The 15,990-nt window shown below is 35.9% G+C and overlaps 3 protein-coding genes across 3 annotated transcripts; 2 read left to right on the forward strand and 1 right to left on the reverse strand.

The window, feature by feature from the left end:
- The first annotated feature begins 3,070 nt into the window (after positions 1–3,070).
- Positions 3,071–8,181, forward strand: ZFP4 (zinc finger protein 4). The gene is made up of 2 exons (XM_059596245.2): positions 3,071–3,259; positions 7,022–8,181. The coding sequence occupies exon 2, from the start codon at positions 7,122–7,124 to the stop codon at positions 7,896–7,898; it is 777 nt and encodes a 258-aa protein (XP_059452228.2). The 5' UTR covers positions 3,071–3,259; positions 7,022–7,121; the 3' UTR covers positions 7,899–8,181.
- A 2,062-nt stretch (positions 8,182–10,243) lies between these two features.
- Positions 10,244–12,512, forward strand: GEX1 (gamete expressed protein 1). The gene is made up of 6 exons (XM_059595322.2): positions 10,244–10,737; positions 10,831–11,418; positions 11,514–11,640; positions 11,734–11,920; positions 12,014–12,164; positions 12,257–12,512. The coding sequence occupies exons 1-6, from the start codon at positions 10,259–10,261 to the stop codon at positions 12,510–12,512; spliced, it is 1,788 nt and encodes a 595-aa protein (XP_059451305.2). The 5' UTR covers positions 10,244–10,258.
- Positions 11,014–15,567, reverse strand: LOC132180852 (Tetratricopeptide repeat (TPR)-like superfamily protein). The gene is made up of 2 exons (XM_059593829.2): positions 13,524–15,567; positions 11,014–11,104 (listed from the first exon to the last, which is right to left on the reverse strand). Exon 1 carries the CDS (start codon positions 15,484–15,486, stop codon positions 13,534–13,536), a length of 1,953 nt encoding a protein of 650 aa, XP_059449812.2. The 5' UTR covers positions 15,487–15,567; the 3' UTR covers positions 11,014–11,104; positions 13,524–13,533.
- Positions 15,568–15,990: the final 423 nt, after the last annotated feature.

Genomic DNA, 15,990 nt, shown 5'->3' on the forward strand with positions numbered 1-15,990 from the left:
TCACAACTTATTGTTATTATATATATATATATATATATATATATATATATTTTAAAAAAAAGCGGTTAGCGGTTAGCGGATTTTCAAAACCCACTAACCGCTAACCGCAACCGCCTAGGCGGTTAGCGGTTTTTACTAACCGCTTTCAAAGCGGTTAAGCGGTTAGGAACCTAAATATGCATAAGTGTCAAATATATAATCGATCATTTCAATTAAATAATTCATTCAAACACAACAAGCTTGAAGGTTTTTGGATTTATTTGAATAGATTAAGTCAATAAATAATCTACCAAAATATATAAAACTAGGTAATATCTTATCAATCGTGATAGAGGGGTACTTTCTCATATTTATGACAATTCGAGTATGAAATTTGTCCAATTATTTTCAAATATTACAAGTTACTGCATTTAACATGTGGACCAGCCATATCATCAACCCCCTCCCCCCCCCCCCCCCTCTTTTTCCACGTGGCATTTTTTTACACGTATTTCGATTTTTTTTGTTTTTTTCCTTTTGCAAAGCTAGTTTGCCATATCAATATGGATGGTGGGTCCAAATGTGGTGTAAAAGGGACCCGTTCGAGTGCAGATAGATTCTTCTCTGAAGTGGGATTTCAAAAGGCAAAAGTGTCCCAAGAGAATAAGAAATTTCCAGTTATTATCCATCCCTTATTCTGTCTTACACTTAAACTTATAATACAACAGAATGCTTGGCATCTCCAATTATAATTTCTCAAACTTTTTAAAATATTAATTAAATTTATTGTTATTTATTTATAAGCAGAACAAAAATTATAAATTTCAATCTCGACTCCACAATTTACTTTATTATTTTTAACCTTTTAAAGTAATTAGTAATTTAACGACTTTTATTATTTAATTTTTATACGTTCCCATATTGTGTCACATGACACTCATATAAACTGCTACATAAATTTATAAAAAAATTACAATAAAAGCTGTAATACTCGAAACATTTTCTACTGTATTAACAGGACATTGTTTTTGGGTGTCGGGGATACAATGAAAACGAATTTTGAAAAGATGAAGTACTGAAAAAAGTTGTCAAAAAAGATTCAAAGATCAAAAGGGTTGTTTCCAACCCCCTCACCCCCCTCCCCTTTAAAAGTCCACTCTGATTAAAGAGAAAAAGAAGATTGAAAAACAACCTTATCTTCCCACCGTACATATTCCCTTAAAATTACTTACATCACCATTTTTTTAAAAAAAATTGAAGTTTTAAAAATAATTAATTAATAATTTCTCATAATATTAAAATAAAAGATCTTATATTTAAGCACTATTAATACATCTTCAGGTTTTTGTCGTCACAACCGCCACTGTACATTCTACTATAATAATTAAATATTTAGTGTTTTTTTAGTGTTCTTTCAACTGTAATGTAACTTTTAAAATTATCAATAGATTAAAAGTCAATAATAATTCAACGGTAATTTTAAAAGTCACATCACAGTTGGGAGAACACTAAAAAAAACACCAAACATTTTCCTAATTAATTACATATGTTGAAGCCAATCATAATTATATTTACCAAAAGGTTGAAAATTTTAATTTTAATTTAATTTAAATAGAAGCTCAGAAAAATTGCAAATAATAATTAGTTTCTTCCACAGCTTATGATCCGTACTTCATTGGCATCTTTGCCTAAAATATCATGAAAACAACCAAAACAACCCTTTTTGATAAAGGAAGTCAAAAAAGTAAATGGAGCTATAAAACAATAAAATAATAAAAATTGACAATTAATGCATAATAGACCTTAATTTTTCATTTCAACTTCAAATTTAAATTTAATGTTTTCATTGCATTAAATTAATATCAATCCTATAGTTTTAAAATTGTTGCATTATTATTATTATTTTTTTTAATTTGTGTGTATTAGAGAGTTTGTATTTGATAAAGATTCAACGATGAGCCATGATAATTTTTTTTATTTATTTATTTATTTATATACCTGATATATGCTCGACCAATTCGGGTCAAGAAAATGGCCTTGGAAACTTAGAATTTGAGCTAGCGTGATGAAGTTTAAACTGCAAGTTTCGACCGGACCACGAAAACCAACACAAACGAAGAAAACATGGAACAAATGATAGAACTCAACCTTAACTTGACCAACCACGGTAACTCCAGTTAAAGTATCAGAATCCTAACACTGAGGATATATAACTATATCGTAATTTTAGTTTGACTTAAAATTTAAGTAGCTGAACATCTTACTAAGGTAAAAACTCTAGCTATCTTCTCTCCGCTAGTTTTATTGGTATTTGTTGACTAAATTTGACCGTGCATAATCAATTTTGAAACTAGAGGAAATATTTTGTTGCATTTGATCAAGATTATAAGCAAACTCTTTAAGGTTTATATTCATATGATCTTCCAAAAGAACAGAAGCAGCTGTATGCTTAAAAAAATAAGCACCTGATGATAGGGACACGTGCCTTTTCATATATGGCGGGTGGTGTTTTTCAAAATATATATATATAAAAAAGAAAAAAAAAGAAAAAGAAAAGAAGAAGATGGTATGGCGTTATAATTAATATTCATGTCATGTATTCCATCCATGGATGAGGGTGAAACGAGTAGTTACGTGACGAGGAAAGGTGATGGTGAATCTGCACGCACTGTGGAGTTATCTAAAACACTTATATATATAAAGTGGAGAGAGAGAATCTTTGGTGGGACTGAAAACTAAATACAGCTTGGTTGGTTGGCTGAGGTTGCTTCTGTTTCTTTCAATGTGTTTCAATGTACGATCCCAATTGAAGATGTTTGAGTGAAATAAGCAGTTGTTTGTTTTGGGAAGACCCCAAAAATCAACAAGGCAGTGTGGTACACTGGCCGAGAGTAGAGAGAAGTATTATGTCATTTCCTGCTTTTTCTAGTTAAATTTATCCCAACACCACCTTTCCCTCTGACCTTTCTGACGTCCCACCACTGTCCCCCCCACTCCACCACTCTCTTCTTACCTTTGCTTTCCCATAATTAAACATCACTACCCACCATCTCTCTCTCTCTCTTCCTCTCTTTGTCCATTTCCCTTCTTTTTTCTTTTTTTTTTTTGTTTTTTTTTGTTTTTTGTTTTAATCTCTAGCTCTAGCTCTGTGCTTTCCCATATTCAGCCTCCATTAATTGTGTTGCTGTTGAACGAAGAAAGCTCAACTGAAGCAGACGTCTGCAAATTCTAAGCTGTTTAAATCTATAAGCTTTGCAACATCCGCTTGATCTTGATCATGGTGTGGTGACTTTTTTCTTTTTAATCTTTTTAATCTTCTTTGGGTTGTAGGTAGTACTAGTGTGTATAGTCAGTGGATGATCACTAACTCCATGCTGAATATGCTCTTTCTCTTGTTTTCTGTGGCTTTTGGTATTCTCTGGTCGTGGGATTATAGTGAAAATAGTTTAACTTTTATCTATAAAGGACGCCTGTAATCTCTGCCTTTAGTTTTGCTCAATTACTCTCCTTCTCTCTCTGTGTCTCTCTGTCTTTCTTTCTCAGAGTTTTAGTTTAGAATAGTGTTTGAAACTTTGTACATGGGGGAATCTAGTACTTTCAGTGTTTACTATCCATAAGGTTGAGTTTATTCGTGTGTTAAGGAAAATGGAGATCAATTTACAGAAACTTTGCAGGGTGAAGATGGAATCATAGGTCTCTGCATGCAGTTTGCTAAAGTCAGTTCTTGGAGTTTTGCCTTTTCAAGCACTGCTTTCTTTGTCTATCATGCCTCGCCTTATTCCTTTTTTAGTTTTTCCCAGTGATTCTTAACTCTCTTACTATCCATGAGTTGAACTCTGATTCTCCATTGCCCTTCCAGATCTCTCACACCTGCTGATTCTTAACTAAAAGAAAAGGCAATCAAATATGTAAATTTAAAGTTAAATTGGGTTAATTTGAGATTGCCACGGCAGAAAATTGAATTTCACATGGCTCTCTTGTAGCAATTTCCCATTGATTCTTAGATTCTATTTATGTTACCTACACTGTATGTATATCTATATTGGAGCAAAAAAGAGAACAAACATGGTACTTTAATGTGGTATATATGGTTGTAATTCTTTAAGCTCAGCAAGCTACCTAATTTTGTTCTGGTAAGTAGCAAGATACGTAAATTATTAACATGTTACCACGCGAATCTTAATTTTACACCATTGATCTATGAGATATGCTTTATGCTAATCTACTCCTTCAACTTGGATTAGGATATACCTGTACATGCTGTGTATATATTCTCTACTCATCTTCATGGAATCAATTTTGAATTATAATTATTTATATCCCTGTTTTTTTTCTTATAGGCTGCATTTCATTTCTGGGAAAAATTGTATATTCTCTTTCATATATCTTTGTTAAAGTAGTTTTTCTTGGGGTATATATTGCATGATTTAACAATTCCCAGAAGGCCTTATGCCTTAATAGTGTCAACACTCTGAGTTCGTGATGCCTTTGCGCGTTTGGAGATGCCATTTGTTATGTAACAAGAATCACTTAGCCACAGAGGTTTATTCTCTTTAGTTGTCATACCATATTCCTGTTAGAAAGGTGTTTGTTGTTAAGTGACAAGAATGGTATCTCTATCTGTTACACACATATAGCAGAAAAAACATATTCTTAAGGATGTTGATGCAAGTTGTTCATTAATAACACAACTACCTGCCACATGGTATTTATTTTGCTGACTAGATAGCGTATTGAAGTTCTTCCAAACTCTGCAATTGCATATAGAAATCAAACTAGATGAAGAAATTTCTAACAATGTTTGACTATGTTATGTTAGTTTTTCAAAGTCATTTATTTAGAAGTTGATTGGAGTTGGTAGAGATAATAATGTTGATATGAAAGGTTGACAAAATGAGTGTCTCTAATGTCAGCACTCTTGTTTGACTTAGAACATGAAAACTGATTGATGGTTTAGTCATCTGCAATAAAGGCAAACATGGGGAGCAGTTAATGTAACTCATTTAGAGCATGTTTGTGTTTGAGAAATAGAACTTTTAAGTCAAAAATGCTTTCATTTTTAAGCTTTTACCAAAAGTGCATTTTGGCCTTTTTAAGCTTTTTGGACCATTAAAAGGGTTTTTTTTTTTTTTTTATACTAGACGGGTACTTTTTTCTTCAAACGGACTTTTTGAGTGTTAAACGCATTTTTAAGCTCCTCAAACGCACACCCAAATTAGCATAAGCTCTGACTTAACATTGAAGATTGGCATAAGGTTTAGATGTATGATGTCAAATTTTGGTGCCAATTTTTCTATGCCATATTAGCCAAACTTGACCTAGCTACCTATATTATTTATTTCTTCTGTGGTTGGAACAGAGGGTCTGGTTAATCTCCTCGATTTGAAGTTGTGGGCCTTTTGGCTGCTTTTTGTCCAGTCTAATTCAGAATAGTCTGTATCAATGAAGACTTGTGCTGGTCAGGCATAAGTCTCTTTGTCTATCATGTTTTCTGTTCTTTTCATAACACTTCAAACATTTATATCAACTCAAGATTAAAAACATTTATTTAAGTTGAATTAGTAAAAAGAAAAAAAAAAATGAATGTAGTTGAAGAAACCATGAAAATAATGAGCATAAATAAATGTGCATCTTGAATATTAATGATTTTGGTATCTCACATGGTGGTGTTGTCTCCAAATGGATATATCTCCATTTTCAGATGAACACAGAATGCTTTCATGTTTGCAAAATCTTTATGTGGAAGTACTAGTATCTCTCTCTCTCTCTCTCTCTTTTTTTTTTTTACTTATCAAAAATATTTTAAGAGATACATTTTGTAATGGTTGCAGTTGTATGCATTATAGTAGTCAGATTTTAAACAGCATGTGTAGTTATCTAAGAAAGACCTTCCAATGTCAAAAGAATTGAGGGAAACATAGTTGTATGTCTGGATGTTGTCCTGTTCTTAGCATCATTGATAGCAATCTAATTATGCAGGAAAGGGACCTAGTAGTATACTTTAGAATGTGTTTAACCTTGTGATATATGCCACCTTGTTCTGTAAGCAATTGGCAGGACATATTTAGGTTAAAGTGGGTTAGATAACTGGCATGGGGTTTGAGGTTCAGTCAAAAGAAGCAGCTGGTGATTGATAGAGTTCTACCAGATGTCCTGCTTCTGAGGAATTCGCTTTAACAAACAGTTGTTCTCTTAAATTATTATCCATTTGCAAAGAATAAGATGTGAAGGTGTGCCGGCTTTGGATTGAATGGCAGTCACATTCTAAATTGATATTGTTGGCAAAGAAATGTATTAAACCTATAGGATTACTAAATAATCAAAGATGTTCTTGGCTTTATTATGTATTAAACCTATAGGTAGCAATAGTCCTGATTTCTATACACCCATTCTCCAACTGAATGTGATGGAAGTTTTTGTTCAGGACTTCCGTTTTAGGTCACCAGCTCAACTAAAATCCAAACTGGAAGAAATAAAAGCACTTCTTCTGGTTTTCTTTTGCACAGGCTGCCCTAGTTGGCAGTAGAGCAGAGGAAGATTCACTAGCATTAACATTATCCTTTTTTCTCCTTTTCTTTTTGTTACTTCCGCAATTACTTTTTGAATCCTTATGGAGCATAAACTTTTGTACCTTCAGAAAATCTTGAGAATAAGTAGGACCAAATTGTTGGCAGAGTTGAAATTTTCCTTAATAGTATATAAATAGAAAAAAAAATATATATATAGTGTGCAATGAAGATAAGTTTAATTCTTATCTTAAATACATGGTGTTGAACATACTTGGTACAAAAATGATGGGGTATCCTTGTCATGAGACTTTGATTGTGCCTTTTGAAATAAGGGATTCTGTTCTCTCTCTCTCTCTCTCTCTCTCTAGCTTGTTTTCCTTTGCCTCTCTGTTCTCTTCTTATGGCAAGTCTCTCTGCTCTCAGGAGTAATAAAGCTTTAAAAACTTTGAAGCTAACATTCTTTCTCTGTTTTGCATATTTGTGAGTGAAAACCAGATGTGATGTGCTGAATATTATTTTGCCTCACAATGCAGGATAAGGTCCTCTAGATTTCCCAAAATGCAGAGTGGCTCAACCTGGTTTTTTCTCATCTAGAATGTGAAGTAGCTTTGCCAATCACTACGCTGATCAACAATGAAACCTAACTTTGACCTCGAAGTAAAGGCCTTTTCCGAAAATGATTCTGAAGTTAGCAGCCAAGTCGCTTCGACCAAGTCCATCACCTCTGCATCTCCCTCCAAAGACAGTGTCACGAACTCCTCGCAACTCACAAATCTCGTAGCAGCTCAGTCGCAGTTGGAGCCGATCACCCTCGACTTAACTCTCAGCTTCTATACCGATGATTTAGGGGGAAGGGATTCAGGACTCTCATTGTCGAGCACAAGTGAGAGTAGCAACGAACCGGCATCTCATACTACAACAGCAGCCATTTCGCGAGTCTTTTCTTGCAATTACTGTCAACGCAAGTTCTTCAGCTCGCAGGCTCTTGGGGGCCACCAAAATGCGCATAAGAGAGAAAGAACACTGGCAAAGCGGGCAATGAGAATGGGAATTTTCTCAGAGAGGTATGCCAGCAGCCTAGCATCTCTGCCTCTGCATGGATCTCCATTCAGGTCATTGGGAATTAAGGCACACTCTTCAGCACACTACGGCTTTGTGCCACCAGTGAGGCCTCCTGAGATCAGAAACAACAGCACAAAGTTTCAGCAGCATGGATATTTAGGCATGCCCATTTTTGTGGAGGATGACGAGGCGGAGCTGTTGTGGCCCGGCAGTTTCCGTCAGGTATCCGAGGCAGGTAATCCGCATCCGAGTTTTGTACTGACTGAAAGTTCGAATATAAATTTTGTAGAGATGACTCCATCAGTGGACATAGACAACTCTACACCCGACCTCACATTGAAACTTTAAGAGGTTAATTCGATGCTTTCAAATCTGGCTTCAGTATCTCCACATTTGTTATCTCTCTGTACAGTGAGATGTGCCTGGGAAATGATGACTGCAAGCTCTTCTTCTTATAGCTCTTTTTCTTGTACTTTTCTTCTTTTTTCTTTTGGTTATCTACTTTGAATGTTTGTCTATGTATAAGAGCTTCGCATGGATAATTTGTAGCTCCTATGCTTGTTATGACACATAATCATGCTTTTGATTTATATAACGTAATCCCAGTGCTCGAAGTACTATGATTTCAACCCTTCTAGCTGCTTCTTCTGATTCTGCTACAACTTGTTTAAAACCTCACACATCTTAGACCATAGATTAAGGATGAATTGGATATGATATTGTCATTCCAACGATGGCACAAGACGCCTCTAAAGAGTATGAGTGAATACAAGAAGGTTTTGGATGCAAACTATCATGAAGTTTCTTAGGATGTTATGTGTGTGTTAGCCTCTTTTACACGTGTAATCGTAGTAATAAAGTCTTAATTAAATAATTAAATTTACTATTTCTTATTGTTGGAATAGTTTCCTAATACTAGGCACTGGGCCAATCTGCACCTATAAAACAAAAAGAATGCAAGTGTGGGAGCTTGATGATGAGTGTTGGCAGGGATAATCCAGATGCTCAAGTTAAAGTTGTATTTGAGAAGCAAATTGGAATGCATTAAGTCAAAAGTTTTTACAAAAGAACATTTACAACAGCACAATATGGTTGGGTTTCTCAAAAGTTAAATTTATCTCATTTTTAATTAAGTTATACCACGTCATTTAGTAATTTTTTTAAAAAATATGTTTATAAGCCTAGCATTCTTCTATTATTTACGTAGGGTTAAACTTCTTGATTTGAGAATGGATTCCATAGCGTGGTCTAGGACCGGGTTTTGGGTCTACTTTGGACAAGTTTTTTTTGGCCTTTATATAGATTTTTTTTGGGCTATGTCAGCCCAATTCCCAACACTTATTATCCATAATTTTAGTTAGATGTTATTTGTTTAACAAACTATATCTTAAACTTTTGAATTGATTGCAGTAAAATGTAAGTGTAGTTTCTATTTAACAAAAAAAAAAAAAGACAAGGAGAGGGATGAGGGATGAGGGCAGAATCGTAAAAGAATACTCGAGTTTTCTGGACAGAAATGGTAAGGAAAAGAAAAAAGAAAGAAAATTTTTCAAAATGGAAACGAAAGCATTGGGGTGGTTCTGTACGAACACACGAACCGTTACGCGCTTGAACGCATCGTTTGATGATCCCTGTGAAGAGGCACGTCGGCTTACTATATAACATGTTTCTTTCTTATCTCTTTTCTTCATCTTTTCCCCTTCTAACATGAGGACTTAAAATATCAGCAAAAACACAATATATAATCCACAGATATCAGCTTTTGCTTTCTCTAAAGCAACAATACCATCCAATCCAAGGTCTCTCTCTCTCTCTCTCTCTCTCTCTTTCTCTTTCTCTTTCGTATACTGTGTCCCTGGTTCTGGTGCCATGCACTTCATTTATATTCTTTCTTCTTAGAAAATAATATTTTGTGGTACGTCTTCATGGGTGGCAGAAAACTATAGAGATAAAAAGTTTTAGATTATTAGACAAAGTCTGATTGTTAGTACACTTGATTTGCAGGAAAATGTCTCATCTGTTAGTTTTCAACTTTTTTGTTATTGTTTATGCTAATAATAATATGCAGCCTACTTTTAATACATGCAAACAATTCAAAAGGGTTTAATTTTGTTGATTGCTCTGCTTCTGCTTGTCACTTGTTTTTTTGTTTGTTTGTTTGTTTATTCTGGACAACTGGGAGACAGGAATGAATTCCATCAATAACAAAGAAAAACAAGACTTTTTATTTATTATTATTATTGTTTAGTAGCAAAAACATAATCAAGCAGAATAATAAGTGTAAGAAAATTGAGGTATAAATAAAAGTGGTTATTAATTCCAGGGAGTTTTCTTGATTTGGGTTTGATTCAATTAGAAGTCCCACAACTTCTTTTCATTATCCAGATGTCACTCTTAATGTTTTATGATATTATAAAGGTTTTCCAAGTGGGGCCTACTATTTGGAGTAATTACAAGAATGCCCCCACAACGTGAATTTGTCTTTACATGTTATCTTTCACATTACTTTTGTCTTTCACTTTCAACATGTCATTTTCGGATTGAATTTTAATTTGCTTTCATTTCTTGGCTCCCAAGTCTTGTTACTCTCTCTCCAGCTTTATTTATACAGTGGAAGCCTAAACCTACAAAATTTGAACTCTGCAACGCAGGTTTTATAGCTTTGGTGAAATAACTGTTCAGTAGACTAACATAAAAAAGCTCAATTCATGGGTTATCACCGTCATCTTCTTCTTCTTGTGTTAATTGTAATCTCGTTTTCACTGAAGTGCCAGTCTTGGAATTGGTTCTCTTCTTCTACAACAGAGTCTCATCTTGATGAGAAAACTTCAGGAGAAAAGGATGGTTCCGGTATTGCTGAATTCTCCATGGAAGCTTTTAACGATCAGAAGGGAATCAGGCTGGTAGAAAGTGCTAAAAAGAAACTGGTTGGTACAAACTCTTGTTGGCAAAATGCTTACAAGCATCTCTTTGCCGGGTGCTCGGAGATTTTCGCCGTCGACGAGAAGCGGTCTCGATTTGCTTGGCATCTTGGTGATTGCTTTCAAATAGACTCTGGCAGGCTGCCTTTCCCTTATTGTGACTCAAAATCTGCCATGGTTAAATGCCTAAAGAACTTGAATGAATATGAGCATCAGGTTTATCTAGAATTCTACCTTGAAACCAACTCCATCTGCCATCAGTTACAGTTGAGTATTGTTTCTTTCACATAGTTTGAATTTCTTTCTTTTCCTTGTATGAAGAACTAAAGATAGCATTTTGTTGCCTGTGATATTTTCAGGGCTCATATCTTCAAGCAACAAACAGAGAGACTGGTGCATGATTTGAAAAATTCGGCCCAATTGGCAGAAGACAAATTAGAAATCATAGACCGAAAAACAGAAGTTCTATTACAGAACTCAAATGAAATTTATGATTCTTTGAATACCATCGATATTCGGATTCAACAAGTAGCTCTAACATCTAAGAATGTAGGAGATCATATAGATGTTGTCTTGAAGCATTCAGAAGCTGTGTTTGAGCAGTCCAAGAGAATTGCAGCTTCTCAATCAGAGCTGCAAGAAGGACAAGTGGAAATGAGGAGAAGTTTGGAGGACGGGATGGTAATGCTCAAAGATTCTTCTAACATTTTGGGCCAACAAATAGATAATTTAAGAAATGAGGCAATCGAAATAGAGAAGGAGATAACTAAAATTGGAGATGCAATGTCTGTGAAGATGATAAATCTGCAAAGCAAAGCTGATGATATTGGGAATATGGCAGGGATTTCCTTAGATAGGCAACAACAACTTCTAGATGGACAATCCACAGCACTTAAAGGTCTTCAAATTTTAACAAAGTTTCAATCCGATGCACTAGAAGAGAGCAGGTAAAATTGGAAAGTAATTAAATGATAAATTAAATTAAAACCAAGAATATCAGTACATTTTCTTTTTCTAATTTTTTTTTTTTGTTGAATTACAGGAGTCTGCTGCAACAGTTAGCTGAATATGGACATAGTCAACAGGAAGAGCTTCTTGAGCGTCAAGAACAGCTTCAAAGAGTTCATGACCACTTGATGGAAAATTCAAAGTCAATGCTGGCAGCTCAGGTTAGCATTTCTTCCAGCCTTACTATTTCGGCGGTTCCTTGGATGACTATTCATTATTGATTTTACATATGGAATCTCCATTTCTACTTGCAGGAATCTTTCGAATCAAAGCAAGCAAGCATGTTTATTGCTTTAGATAAGCTGTTTGCTTTGCACAATGCCATACTGCTCGAATCACGATTAATAAAAGTTTTCTTTGTTTACTGTATATCAATCTTTATCATCTACATGTTCACTAGCACCAGACAAACATACAAAGTCAGACCCTGGTTATATATTGGTAAGTTTTCCACTCTTTCTTCTCTCTCTCTCTCTCTCACTCCTAATTTTATTTGGACACTCGTATTGACATAAAAAGAATTATTGTTTACAGGGCTTTCTGGTACATTTTTTATAGAAGTTGCAATACTTCGGGTCACAACAAATGACAATATTGAGCGAAATTCATGGATAATAAAGATGGTCAGGTCACTTTTTGTGCTTCTTGCTTCAATTCAGATTCTACATGCAATTTGCACATACAGGTGCGTCAAAATGAAGAATGATATATAATATTTGGGTAAGAAGATGCATTTGTAGATTGTCCATCTAACTAAATGTTTTGTAACTCATGCAGAGACTATGAAGTGCTGAACCATCAGATGCTACTAACATTAATTGAGAAGGTTAATGGCATGGAAAGACACAAGGAGTTGGATTGGGACGTGGATAGTGATGTAAATTGGTCTAAATGGATCGACACTGACTTGCCAGAAGACTTGGACAATTTTGAAGACCCTGACTATATACTTCCAGAAGAAGTTGGAGAAAATTCAATCATGAACACCTCAATTACAAGAGAATATAATCTCCGCCACCATCATTGCCATTGAGAGTTTTATTAGTCTTAGTTCTAGTTTTTAACAGGAAGTAAGATGCGATGTACACCTTAAACACTTGGGTATCTTTTTTATTTATTTATACAAACCATATATTCGATAAAAAATTTCTAATTTGTCAGGGTATGCAGGGTTTAAAGATCTAGCTAAACAAGTAATTTTGTTTATCCCTTGTTTTTTAAAGATATTTTCATATTATTAGTTTACCCCAAACTTTCAGCTGAAAATATGTTTACAGAATTAATATCTATTTCATTTTGGTTGGGGGCTTTGCATGGGCGTGGTGGGGTTACAATCAGGAGCATGAAACCCAAGTTAATTGATAAGTCTTCCATGTATGTAAATTTTGATAATTAATAAGCAACCGATCTGTGCTAATAGTAAACATGTCTTGATCAATAAATAGCAGCTTCTTGTGCAAAATCCAAAATGAGTCGCATTCTACTGCCTACATCCTCTTACTCCTATTACATATAAGGTGAAGCCAGTTACAGGTACAAATGGTTACAAGAAGTTAACTATACATGCTGTCTACCTTATGTGTAAAGTTATATGCACATTGAACTTGGAGATTAATAAGCATATTGAACTCAAAGATAGACTAGTTGGCACCATTTAACTAACCTAAAGTTCGCATATCTTCTGCATTTCTAGGACAACTAGCTGTGACCCCGCAACCAACATGATCATAATAATGTAATCCTCAGTTCTATTCAATATTGTGTTTTTCTATTACTCGGTTATTGTACATTTGTTGAGGACAAACCCAGTTTAAATCATGCTTTGCATTATCATAATGGTTTCATGGAGGATTCTACTTCACTTATTTACTCAGATGATTATGGTATGACAATGTTTCAGTTAAGAAAAAAGTCTATGCTACATTTTGTTATAAAAATATATTTTTCGAACACAGAGAGATAATATTTGTTTTGGATGGTGGTAAGAGCAGGAAGAGTTAATATTTAAGTAAAGACAAATGCAACACAAGTTGTGCTTTCTTACTATGGTGTGATCACCAGTAGTCCTTACAAGAGCAGGCTCCTTGTCTGATATGGTGGAAGCGGTTTGTATCTCTTAAAACAATCACCCTCCCGGTAACTTTTGAAACAAACTTCATCCAGGTGTGACAATCTACGCAAACACGAAGGTTCTTTGTAATTCTAATTGGCATTCCGGTAGAAGTGTGAATTAGTGCAAATACAGTTGCTTGTCGTTCGCTATGCCCACAAACCCACATTGCTTTTATTTCTTCATTTACATCATGAAGTACAACATCTGTCTTAGGGACATATCCAATTTCTTCCATAGCATCCATGAGTTCATTCCAAACCTTCTTATACTCGGCAGAATTACGAAATTCAAAACCTCCTCCTGCCACGAAAGTGTGAATTCCATGTTTTATTTGGATCCAACTGCACCCTGCCTCTTTCTTCATTCCCCTTCTTTCCATCATCTCCCTAACCAACTTGACATTGTCCCACATCCCTGCATTTGCATAAATGTTTGAGAGCATCACATAGTTCCCAGGATTGCTAGGTTCAAGCTCAAACAATTGCTCCGCAATAACCTCTCCAAGAGAAACATTGCCATACAGCCGGCATGAATTGAGTAATGATCCCCAAATGCTCCCACTTGGCCTCATAGGCATGGATTTCACTACCTCTAGTGCCTCTTTTATTCTCCCAGCTCTACCCAACATATCCACTAAACAAGCATAATGCTCTACAGTTGGTGACACCCCACAATCGTTCTTCATTTTAGTGAACAATCTTTGTCCCTCATCAACATGCCCTGCATGGCTACAACCGGATAGTAAGGCAATAAAGGTTACTGCATCTGGTTTAATACCAGACTCAACCATCTCATTCAAAACCTCCATAGCATCTTGTATACACCCATTAACTGCATACCCTGTCAGCATGGTATTCCATGACGTCAAATCTTTATTCCACATTCCATCAAACACTCTCCGACAGTAATCTATTGCTCCACATTTTGCATACATGTCCATTAGTGAGTTTAGTACCGGGACGTCGGGTCTTCCAGTGGACTTCACAATCTGGGCATGTATCTCTTTGCCACTATTCAGCGCAGTCAATTGGGAACAAACTGGTAAAACTGTAGTAAGAGTAACCCAGCTGAACCCAGTCCCCTCTCCTTGCATCCTCCGAAAAGTGCCCAGGGACTCGAACACTTTTTCACGGTGAACAAAACCTGCAATCAAAGAGTTCCAAGAAACAACATTCCGTTGAGGCATTTCATCGAATACCCTTAATATCTCATCGAAAGACCCACACTCCGCATATAACCTTAGAAGAGCATTATTCACCACTTGATCTGGTTCTTCATCACACTTTATGATCTGGGCATGGACTGCTCTACCAATCCACAATTCCGACAAATCAGCACACGCCTTCAAGGCCATCGAAAATGAAAAATTACCCGGTTGGATGAACCGGGACAACATGTCACGATAAAGAAATAAAGCTTCTTTGTAACACCCATTTCTCGAAAATCCAATAGCCATTGCCACCCAGACCGATTCGGGTACATGTTCATCTTCAAGCCCATCCTCGAAAACGCGGCAAGCCTCGTCGATTAGGCCGCAGACGGAGTAAAGCGTGATGAACTTGCTTTTTAAAGTGGGGTTCTTGATAAGGTTGTGGTTCCGTTTATCTCTAGAGAGGAGAAGATGCAAGTAGAGTCTTTGGCCATGTTCCAAGGATTTCCTTGAGATACAGGCGTGGAGGAGAAGGGAGTAGGCCTCAAGGTCCGGCTCAGCGGCCGAGGATTTGGACGGTGAGGATTCGATAAGGCGAAGGGCCTCATCGAGTTTTCCTGATTTAGTCAGATACTTGAGGGTTGAATTTAGAAGCCTTTTGTGTTTGAGAGTTTTGGGAGCTGAAGTGACCGTTATGCTAGTGGTGATGGTTGTATTAGTTGATAGAGAAATGGCGGGAATCATTATCAAAACCAGTTTGGGTATTTCTTCCTATCCTTTCTTCATTTTTGGGACTAGGGAGAAATTGTTGGGTAGGGAGTGGCGCCTGTGCAGGCAGATAAAGTTACTGCCTGCCTGGAGATGTGGCTGAAAGAGAACAATACGATATCTTGGGCCATAATGGATCTGTGGGCCGCACCAGAAAGCCGAAGCCTTGAAGCAATTGTTACAAGGGCCTGTGTTTTTATCTCCCATATATATTCCTGCTTTTGCTTTGAAAATTCACATTTCTCTCAAAACTCCGATGACATGGGAGCTCAGTGCAGCAAAATGTTTTACAATCAGGTATATCAAGGCAGAGAATTGTAATGAACACATCCAATAGACTATCATTAGTACACAGTACAGTTGCTTCTTTGTAGCTATAAATCTAGCAATTTTTCTGAACTATGTATTGAATTCAATGATTTGAGTGTAGCTTCATTCCCTGGCTATGGGTTGTAGAGTCAGATTAACGGACACCCAGAT

The sequence above is a fragment of the Corylus avellana genome, chromosome 5 (assembly GCF_965113065.1).
Source record: "Corylus avellana chromosome 5, dhCorAvel1.hap1.2, whole genome shotgun sequence".
In the NCBI taxonomy this organism is placed as follows: domain Eukaryota; kingdom Viridiplantae; phylum Streptophyta; class Magnoliopsida; order Fagales; family Betulaceae; genus Corylus; species Corylus avellana.

Bases quoted from the DNA above. Each gene is read 5' to 3' on its own strand.
- ZFP4 (XM_059596245.2), top strand. From the start codon at position 7,122: ATGAAACCTAACTTTGACCTCGAAGTAAAGGCCTTTTCCGAAAATGAT.
- GEX1 (XM_059595322.2), top strand. From the start codon at position 10,259: ATGGGTTATCACCGTCATCTTCTTCTTCTTGTGTTAATTGTAATCTCG. The intron at 11,419-11,513 runs GTAAAATTGGAA...GTTGAATTACAG, and splicing joins GATGCACTAGAAGAGAGCAG to GAGTCTGCTGCAACAGTTAG. The intron at 11,921-12,013 runs GTAAGTTTTCCA...TATTGTTTACAG, and splicing joins CAGACCCTGGTTATATATTG to GGCTTTCTGGTACATTTTTT.
- LOC132180852 (XM_059593829.2), bottom strand. From the start codon at position 15,486: ATGATTCCCGCCATTTCTCTATCAACTAATACAACCATCACCACTAGC.